Source organism: Limulus polyphemus, unplaced genomic scaffold, assembly GCF_000517525.1.
Source record: "Limulus polyphemus unplaced genomic scaffold, Limulus_polyphemus-2.1.2 Scaffold3248, whole genome shotgun sequence".
NCBI classification, from domain to species: domain Eukaryota; kingdom Metazoa; phylum Arthropoda; class Merostomata; order Xiphosura; family Limulidae; genus Limulus; species Limulus polyphemus.
The window spans coordinates 82,398-93,375 of record NW_013668858.1 but is presented as its reverse complement, the minus strand read 5'-3'; the positions used below and the strand labels follow the sequence as shown (position 1 = coordinate 93,375).

The window sequence follows — 10,978 nt, the reverse complement described above, 5'->3', positions numbered from 1 at the left end:
GACCAGCTAATGTCGTATTAACTGATCCGTGGAAGATGCTTTAGGTGAAGGACTGGTGTTATCACGTTGACTTCACTTCGGGACCAGCTAATGTCATATTAACTGATCCGTGGAAGATGCTTTAGGTGAAGGACTGGTGTTATCACGTTGACTTCACTTCGGGACCAGCTAATGTCATATTAACTGATCCGTGGAAGATGCTTTAGGTGAAGGACTGATGTTATCACGTTGACTTCACTTCGGGACCAGCTAATGTCATATTAACTGATCCGTGGAAGATGCTTTAGGTGAAGGACTGGTGTTATCACGTTGACTTCACTTAGGGATCAGCTAATGTCATATTAACTGATCCGTGGAAGATGTTTTAGATGAAGGACTGATGTTATCACGTTGACTTCACTTAGGGACCAGCTAATGTCATATTAACTGATCCGTGGAAGATGCTTTAGGTGAAGGACTGATGTTATCACGTTGATTTCACTTAGGGACCAGCTAATGTCATATTAACTGATCCGTGGAAGATGTTTTAGGTGAAGGACTGATGTTATCACGTTAGCTTCACTTAGGGACCAGCTAATGCCATACTGACTGATCCATGGAAGATGTTTATCTAATCAAACTCAAAATCTGCTAAATCAAAAAGTTTTAAACAAATCACCATTCAGCACTGTTTATCGTACATACAATCAATGATATTGTTATGTGTCTTTCTTAAATTTTTTATGATATTGTTATGTGTCTTTCCTTAAACTTTTCAATGATATTGCTTGTGTCTTTCCTTAAATTTTTCAATGATATTGTTTGTGTCTTTCCTAAACTTTTCATGATATTGTTATGTGTTTTTCTTTAAACTTTTCAATGATATTGTTGCGTGTCTTACCTTAAACTTTTCAATGATATTGTTGCGTGTCTTTTCTTAAACTCTTTAATGATATTGTTGTATGTCTTTACCTAAACTATTCCTTGCTAGTCTTCGCTGGTCGTTAGAATGTTATTTAATAGACCTCTAACATTTTGAAAAATATTTAAGAAACATACAACCGAAGTTATTGTAGAGCAATAAACAGAAAATAACATTTTAACTGAACATAAGTCTGACCGCGAACAGCGAGGTCACAATATTTTCAAGAGTAAGCTCAAATTTTGTTGTAAGGACACATTTTATTTAACTGTCTAATCATCTTAACGATTCTTGTCATTAATTGACTTTAGTGTTTATTAATAAGACATATTTGATCAAATTGTGATCTTGGAAAGTCAGGGAAGGCATTTGTAATTTGACCTGTTATACTTTTTTTTGTACAGATTGTTTCTGCAAGAAGTTATGGCACGCAAACTAGCTTCTTATACTTGAGTTTAATGGTGGTTCACAGCGTAACATAACATACCATAAAATACGTAGTGTAGCATACTATTAGACGAGAAAGTTTCTGTAGAGAAAGCGGGAAGGATTTCATCTCCTTCTAATTGTTTTATCGTCATTTGTTAATAGGTATATCATTTTATATACTAGATGTACTTCCGCGTGTTCCCCGAAACTGTTCTGTTTCAAGAGCAAATAAATCCAAAATTAAGAGTAACAAATATTTTTATTTCTTGCTTTTTGAAGTTCATATATCATGCTGTGTTGTAGCCTACAGAATACATAATTCTTCTCGTGATTCATGGCATGCGCACGTTTTATTGACGTCACAAAAGTACAAATTGCAACGTTAAGCATCCCTTATGTGACGTCATTTTAGTGCCTACTGACTGACTGACAACACACTACTGTACAGTGGTGCGAGTGGTTAACACGGGTTACAAAAACTGGTTAAGTGTTGCTAGAAATTATTTTTAATCATTTAGCATGGATGGTAATATTGTGCTGTAGACTGGCCGTCTTCTGGGACTCTGATTAGTAAGTAACTCATAGTTAAGAACGGCGGCAGACAGCTATAAGTACAAAATATAGATACTTGTTGTATCTAGCGTTGTGTTATATGTATTGGATAGTAATTCAACGAAACTTAATTCTATAACGACACATACATTAATTAAACGCGAAGTATTCTAACATTCAAAGTAAGATTTAATATTTTTGATCACTGTACGTATTATTCGTATTCATCCCACACGTTTTACTAGCGTGGTTACATTTTGGTCCAGGGAGTTATAAAAGTTACATAAATACAAAGGATATATACGTCTGTGGACTTACAACGCTAGAAACCGAGTTTCGATAACCGTGGTGGACAAAACTTCAAACAAACAAAGAAGAGAGCCATTTATTAGTCATGTTGGATATATTGTAGCAGGACGAGTAATATATCAACAAATGTCCAATTATTATTTACCCTACTTGTGTAAATGACTTTATCATTTACACAAGTAGGGTAAATAATAATTGGACATTTGTTTATGTATTACTCGTCCTGTTTTCACCGAATACGGAACATGCTGCTTATAAGTATAATTACAAATACATGAAGATACTTTTGATTTCCAAATATTTTAACATATTTGTTTATTTAATTTTCGGGATTTCGCGCATAGTTACTCAAGGAATATCTGTGCTAGAAATTCCTAATTTCCTTAGGCCTAGCATAGCCTGTTGGTTAAGACGCTCGACTTGTAATTGATGGTCACGGATTCGAATCCCCGTCACCGAACATACTCGCCCTTTCAGCCGTGGAAGCGTTATAAAGTGACGATCAATCTCACTATTCGTAGTAAAAGTTAAGCCCAAGAGCTGGCGGTGATTGCTAGCTGCCTTCCCTCTATTCTATCACTGCTAAATTAGGGACGGCTAGCGTAGATAGCCCTCGTGTAGCTGTGCGCGAAATTCAAACCAAACCAAACAAACCCTCCTAATTGCCTCCCAGTGGCTCAGCGGAGAGTCTAGATGCATATATCGCTAAACCCCGAAATTTCATTATTCGTGGTGGGCACAGGTCTCATAGCCCATTCCTTAACAACAACCAAGTAACGTTCCTAATTTTGAATTGATAGATTAGAGGGGAGATATAGTTATTTTTGTTATTTATTAATTACCGCTTTGTTGCTTCTTCACAACGTTTTGAATTAGGATGGAAAATTGACTACTTTTTATGACATTAAGTGTGTACTACAAAAAAAATAAGTTTTAAAATCTATTTACTCAGTGAATTTTCAGCAACTATATATTCTACTTCAATTATAGTTTATTCCCCTCATTGTATTGGATGCTACAGTTTTATAATTGTTCGCGGCATAGCGGCTCATAGAATGGCTCTGTGTTTTTCAAGTACAAACTTTTAGCTCATAGCTCCATCATCTCTTGACCGATTTGAGATCTAATAGCAGTTTCGGATTCAGGAGGTAAAACCCTTTCGATTAATATATTTGACCACGCCCAAGATCTAATAAATTAATTTACTCTAATCTCTAATTTCAATTTGAGGGTAGGTTGGTAGAGGTCCTGATGAGTAATAAAATCGAATCGGGTATACACGCACCCCACGCAGGCGCATAAAAATCAATATATTAAAAGCCAAGTGTCTGTCGGTCGGTCACGCTCGATTTCTCCGAATTTCGTGAGTTATACGAGTCCAATTCTAGTTTCTCTTCTATAATACTTCCTCTTTTCATTGCCCGTTCCCATTTTAGTTGAATTTAATCGCTAACATAGGCGTAAGTAGCTCCTAAATTTCGACACTTTTTCTGCTAGATAGAAACCTGGCAAGGAAGGAGTTCCCAACACCAGATCAGGCATAACGTTATGTGTGTGCACCACATCATCCACATTGTTATGACGTCAAGCCAGGTAGGATCTGAATAGGAAAGCCGGGAAGACTCCTGTGAAAAATAAATCGGAAATTAGTGCAAATCTATGCTTGGGTATTATTACGAAAAAAAGACTTTGTTAAAATAGACTGAAGATACCAATTATGTGTAGGGAAAAGGGCGAATTTTACTCAGATGACGAAAAAGTGTGTATGCAATCCCATGGTCATCGTATGTTTTAATCTTTTATCCAAAGGCACCAATATGTAGCATGTTTACACTCTTTAGATAAAGTACATATTGCTCATGATAGGTTTTGGTTTCTTGAAGCTACAAGACCCTTTAATTTTGTTATGTCTGTTTACAGGCGGCAAAGTTGTAAATGCATATTGGAGGATTCAAATTTGGTAGGTTTTGGTTTCAAGTCATTTTTGACGGGCTTTTATACTAGTATAGCTAATAAAAAGGCAAACAAATGTCTTATTGATTCATTTACTCTTATCCTGCCAAAAAGAATTTCAAGTGCCGCGACTATTGAGGACTCCCTCTTGTTTTTTACTTGCAAGTCAGTGAATTTCAGAAAGAAAAAAATGATTGTTTCTAGCTACTTTATGAACAAAAAATGAACTGAGGATATTTTTAATATGTTTACACTGTACATGCCCACACATTCATATCTATGCGACGAAATGCCTGAATGTGAAAACATACACATACTTCGTAGTTTTATCTCATTCATTGTTTTTGGTGAAAATTTACACAATCCTGTTTTGTCAGTACGAGATCATTCTACTGTTTTCTCCATGATTTAATGTACTTCTTTTGAGACACCTTTTTTGTTTCTTTCTAAAGTCCATCCACACCAAAGCCTACACGCTTTAATGATCCAATAACCTGGCAAGAGATTAGCATTTACTTTGATTTCTTTATTATACTGAAGACTTTCAAGTGAGGATAAGGCACGCAGTTCACAGCCTTCAGCCTTTTTAGGCTTCTTTTCACACTTTCCAAAGAAGACAATAGGTGTAAGTGCATGATAGTCAAAGAAACACGTAATGGGAACTGTATGCATGAACAATCAGGTAGGAGAGCGTATAAACATACTTTATCTCGTTTACTTTTCTCACTCACGCCTTGAATGGATTATTTCCTGCTAATAAGAACTAAGCCTTACAGACGTGATCTGTTAAGGAAAACAAGGTCAAGCAGATATCATGAACGCTTACATGCACAGAAGCTTGTCGATTGTCTTTGGGGTCGCAAAAACAATTTGATAAGATGTAATGACTATGGTATCTCGTCCCTTCTCTAACAGCGTTATATATATGGTTTCCCCCTGTTTCTTAATCGCGCACTTAAACCTCAATTTTTGTCATATTTCTATAAAGTACACGTATTGTTTTCTCACAGAAGAAAGTAGTTTCAACCTCATAACACACTGCCACTCGTTTGCTTGGTAGGCAGTAAGACTGCATATCGAATCGAATCAGTGTGAACGATCCAAGTAATTTACTTGATTAATATTCAACCAAGATAGATGGGTTGATTTAAGCTTAGTAATATCGTTTGTGGCATTCTTTATAGATGAAAGTGTAAGGTATTAGAAAAAAAGAAATTCAGGCAGGTTTTGTAAACTTATTGAAACTCACTCTTTTTTATCTAAAATTAATGACCTATTTCTTTTGGCGCCACTATCTTAACACTTATGAACATCAATCCAGTCAATGAAAGTTGTGCTTATGAGTTAATTTTGCAGTTCAAACATTTTATAATAGAAAAAGTAGAAATCAGACGATATCGTGCACTGTATTTGCCTATTTGTACAACAAAAATTTAACACCTCAAAAAATAATTCACTTTTGTCGAATGTTTTAAGGATAAATATAAGTTAAATTAAAAACACTGTTTTATATTTCTGTGAAAAGAAAGACGTGTTTCATCTCAAGTGATATTTTCTAATCAAAACAGTTATAATATTTTGCAAATCTAAGTGGAAAGTATTCAAGGGCGCTAATGTGATTCGGTTTGCGTTTTTCTTTTTTTTTCAGGAATACGATTTCCGGGATGATTCACCCAGTCGGAGACAGAGATAAAACAGAAAACATTGTTCTAGAGAGATCCGAGTATTGAAAAGACACGATAGAGTGGAATAATTCATGAAAAAGCTGCTGGACTCCTCCATTGTTGCGTGATTGTAAGATAGCAAAAATTTGTTCTGTAAGAGATTCAGTTCGGGGTGAAAATTATCTGTGAAATGAAGGAGAAAATTATGGCAAAAAAAAAGGGAAAATAGCAGTTTTTTTGTTGTTGTTTTTTTAAATAGAAGTAACACGCAGAGTAGGAAATTGGAAGATATATAGCCACTGAGGAACTGGATGGAGCTTTCGGTGTTTGATCTTACGTTTGTTGGACTTTCTTTATGTTGCACAGCATGCAGGACACTGTGCGGCGCTCGTGGGCGCTGGTTCTTTACATAACATTAGGTGTTTGTGTTGTTTACTCTGGAGCAAAAAAGTGCCCTGTAGTATGTAGTTGCATTTGGAAACACGGAAAAGAAACAGCGGAATGTCCTCACGCTGGTTTGAAGAGTGTACCTGGAGGAATCAGTAGCAGTACACAGGTTTTGAACCTTAATGAAAATACAATTTGGAGACTCCCGACGAAATGTTTTCAGCGTGTGGGTTTAGTAAACCTACAGAAGATTTACCTTTCTAAGTGTCAGTTACGAGATATTCACAGTCACGCTTTCAAACATCTGTTTAATCTGGTTGAGTTGGATTTAAGTCACAACTTTCTGGACACAGTTCCATCCGCTGCTATGTCCGAAAGTCGACTCTTGCGTAAAGTAGATCTTAGTAGCAACTTAATTTCGAAAATTGCGGAAGAAACGTTCTTAAATTTAACACACTTGACATTCTTGAATCTCAGTAAGTGTAAAATAAAAGTCATTGAATCTAGAGCCTTCCAGTGGTTAGTGAAATTAGAAAGCCTTCACTTGCAATACAACAACCTGTATAATCTTCCTCAAGACTTCAGCCATACGTTGGCACCTCTACATAGTTTAGAGCTGCATCATAATCCTTGGTTGTGTGACTGCGAGCTTAGGGGTTTAAGACTGTGGATGATCAACCAGAAGATTCCCACTGCTGTTTCTCCTAGATGTAATGCCCCACCACACCTGAAGGGTTTTTCTTGGAATACCTTGGAGCTGGAGGATTTTGCTTGCCTTCCTGTCTTCACGTCTGGTGAAGCTACTGTTTTCGCAACTCAAGGTACAAATGCTACGCTATATTGTCAGGTGTTTTCAATTCCTAAATCGCAGTTGTTTTGGACTTCAAGCAGATTTTATGAATTCGACGCAGAAACAGAAAAATATTACACTATAAAAAATGAGAATAAGGGTCAAAGTGTTTCCAGCACCCTAACTTTTAATAATGTTAAGGTAAATTCCAGCGGTAGCTATTTCTGCAATGCTGAAAATAAAGCTGGAAATATTTCAATCAATATAACGTTAGTAGTTAAACCACTAGAGCCTAGTTCGCTAATTGTACTAAGTGGCTCGGAACTTATCGGAATTGTGATAGGAGCGTTATTAGTTGGAACAATTCTGTTTATTTTAATATGCTTTGCATTACTACATCGGAGACAGAAAAGAACTAATAAAAGAAGAGCAGGAGCCAGTGCTATGCGTAAAAAATACAGTTTGAAAGTTAGTATAAGAGGTCAGGAGCAAACACCATTTCAAAATATCGCTCCTCAGGAAGGTCTTTCTGACAGCACGAATTGTATTTCAGATGGAACTATTTCTAAGAAACCAGAGCTTGTTAATGAGACAGATCAAAATCGAGACTCCGAGAAATCTTTATCTAAAAGCTGTGTGAACGTGTACGATAATCCTCTACCTTCGTACACTAACGCTTTAAACTCCCCTCAGAAATACACTACACTTGATAATTTTCATAAGCGCAGTGGCCACTGTCGAAGGTGCTCGCTGGCTTCTAAATCTAAGCATTACAACTGTTCCCGCACTTGGCAGAAACGAAACCAGCAACGGTTTCTATCAGAACAAGAACTTTACTTTGATGAAGAAGACTCTTCAGCGCTGTACGGGTACAATGTACGGGGAGACGAAGAGGACTCTTCAGCACTGTACAGGTACTATGTACGGAGAAATTCTCTTGACGAAGAATGTGCGTTCGGTTACCCAACCTACGAAAGTGAACGCCAGATCTCTAGGTGTGTTCAGTTTAACATACCCCAGTACGGTAATTACTCCAGAAACAGAGGTTCGCCTGACGAAGGTCTTGGAGATGAAAGAGAAGTGGAGACAGATATTCTAGACTGATTCTATTTAAATAGCAGTAACAAAGTCAGCCTACCTACTAAATACTTTACTGAAGAAATCTGATTTCAAGTCATAAGCGTGTATTGAGGAGTATCCTGAAGCCTATAATTCTTTGTTTAAAACCAGACTTTAGGTTAAACAACAGTTTAAATAAGTCAGAATTACAGCATAAGCAGTGTGTACAAACTAAATGAAATATACAGACAGTCATTTAATCTTTTAAATCTTAATACTTGAGAGATATCATTATCACTGAATATCACTAACTATTTATATTATACATAGTAAGTGAAGAGTTTCATTAACAGATTAATAATAATAATAATAATATCGATATATTTAGTTTACTGTTGTTGTTTTTATATATTCAAGTTTACAACTTAGCTAATCAAATGATAGTGTGTACTCTGAAACGTTATTCTATGATTGATTTAAGTCGATAACCGACCAACTGTATACACCAACGTGTATTAACACGTTAATATAGTGTTGTTAGAATAACCATATAATTGGTTCTTTTGAAAGACCTACTAACCAACGTATATCGATGTGTCAGCATGGTAAACATTACTAGTCGATGTATGTAAAAAAAACACACATGTCAAGCGTCTTTTATTCGAGGTGTGAAGAAAGATCAATTAGTTCTTATATGGCCAGTATTAGAGACTGCTTTCATAATATACATTGTTGAGATAACGACAGCATTAATTCTACCTCAAACGACAGTAAGTGTTCAATAATAATAATGATAAACCCTATACTACCAAAATATGACTTGATGCTGCTGTTAATACATTTTATACGATCTAAGAGATTATCCTGGATAATTAAGAGGTTGGATTTGTCCGACTCGTTATCACCTATCGTAAACAGGAGCCCGATAAGGAACCAATTATTTAAATGTTGCATGAAGTGCTATTACTTAATGATGTTTTATATTACTCTATCAAAGCATCTAATTAGATTCAATGAAGTAACGAAAAAAACTCTACAATTCTACAACTATATTACGAATCCTTCTATAAAGTTGCTTCATAAATCGGTGATACTAGAAACAGTACTTAGAAAGAAGACCGTTAGATATAAGCAAAAACATAAGCGTAGAAAGCATATGATAGGCATATTTTTTTAGGACTCTTGTCAGTGTGACGTGCAAACTAGAACTGTTTGTACTCCTGTTTGGAGTTTGGTTTGGTTTGTTATGGATTTAACGCAAAGCTACACGAGGGCTATCTGCGCTAGCCGTCCCTAATTTAGCAGTGAAAGACTAAGGAGAAGACAGCTAGTTATCACCACCCGTCGCCGACTCTTGGACTACTCTTTTACTAACGAATAGTGGGATTGACCGTCATATTATAACGCCCCAACGGCTGAAAGGGCGAGTATATTTGGTGTGACGGGGATCGAACCCTCAAATTTTGAGTCGAGCGTCCTAACCACCTGGCCATGTTGGATTTTGAATACTTATGATTTTAGCTCCAACACTCAATATTTGTTTATTTTATTATTCTTTTCTGTGTCTACTCAGCGTTTGTAGAGAAAGCCTAGTGTACCAACAACTTAACATCTACGTGTCATTACTGAAGTAAATATCAACATTAACAAAGCTTTCGAGGTATGGCGGAAGTTAAAAAAACAAAGGTAACTGTAGTTTCAATGGTGGAACAGCGGTAAGTTTACGGACATACCATGCTAAAATCCAGGTTTCGATTCCACACGATAAGACTCGGCAAATAGCCCAATGTGATTCTGCTCCAAGATAACCAACCAAACATTTCAATCTCTTTGTTTCTGGTAAGTTTCCGTTATTAATACAATTAGTACTACAAAATTGGTCCTAAAATAGTATACTAGAAAGTTTTTCAGTTTTTAGACAGGATGGTAAATGATGAACCAATTTATAGTGTATATGTTAACAACATTGTCGTAAAGAAATTTTATCTGCTAATAAAAACACAATTAGGAATCGGATTCAGGAGCTATGATCGTGCCAATTAATATACGAAGTAATCATTGTGAAGCAAATGAATAGTCTATGTAGCTAGAGTATACGTAAGCAAATAATTATTTGCGAGTGCCAATATTTGTAGTATTAGTCTCTTTTAGTTCCCTATTCGCCCCTTTTCTGTAAAAGTCTAGTTACAAGTGTATTTGCTACCGTAACACAACACGCGCGGTTATTTGGTTCCTGCTAGGCTGTCCCACAACTCGGGGGAAAAGTAAAAATTTGCTCATCTTTTTTTATTTTATTTTAGGTTATAATTGTTCCCCTCTCCCCCTCCTTGAATTAGACTTAGAATAATAATGTATTAAATTGTAAATAATTGTTTGTATCTGTTTATTCTACGAAACCTTTGTATACATGTTTCAATTTTTTAGACAAACGTTGTCATGAAATTGTTATTTACCAAGATAAAGTTTGAGGTCACGTGCTCTGTTGTTTTCTTTGCCTATGGCGTGAGAACGAGAATAGGTTATTGAAAATATATGAAATCAAGGCAAGGATGAAACGTTAGTGTGCTAATAAATAATAATACAATAATAAATATAACAACTTTAAATGCTTTAATTTCACATAAGAAAATAAAGTGTTAGTTCCTACTTGAGCTGTAAGTATAAGTATATATATATAAATATTATTTTAAGAGTCAAAGTAGGAAAATACAGTCACCACTTCTTCGGTGTATGGTGAGAAAATCTTTGTTAAAAAAGTTTACATTATAAGCTCTATATATGTATATTACATATATGTTAAAACATTACATTTTAGTACGTGTGATTGATTATTGGGGTGTTTTACTATGTATGCATATCTTTAGGAAAATAAGCATAAATAAAAAACATTAAATTTATATTAGCAATTTATTTAACAGCAAAGTATATTCTTAG

The 10,978-nt window shown here is 35.5% G+C and overlaps 1 protein-coding gene across 2 annotated transcripts in view; it reads left to right on the top strand.

The window, feature by feature from the left end:
• The window catches only part of LOC106468983 (leucine-rich repeat-containing protein 4C-like), a 25,336-nt gene extending 15,989 nt beyond the window's left edge, over positions 1 to 9,347 (top strand). For both annotated transcript variants that reach the window (XM_022397379.1, XM_022397380.1), the window contains exon 2: positions 5,793 to 9,347. In XM_022397379.1, the coding sequence (XP_022253087.1) occupies positions 6,164 to 8,089 (1,926 nt within the window). In that variant the 5' untranslated portion in view covers positions 5,793 to 6,163 and the 3' untranslated portion in view covers positions 8,090 to 9,347. The remainder of the gene's footprint in view (positions 1 to 5,792) is intronic.
• The last annotated feature ends 1,631 nt before the right edge of the window (positions 9,348 to 10,978 follow it).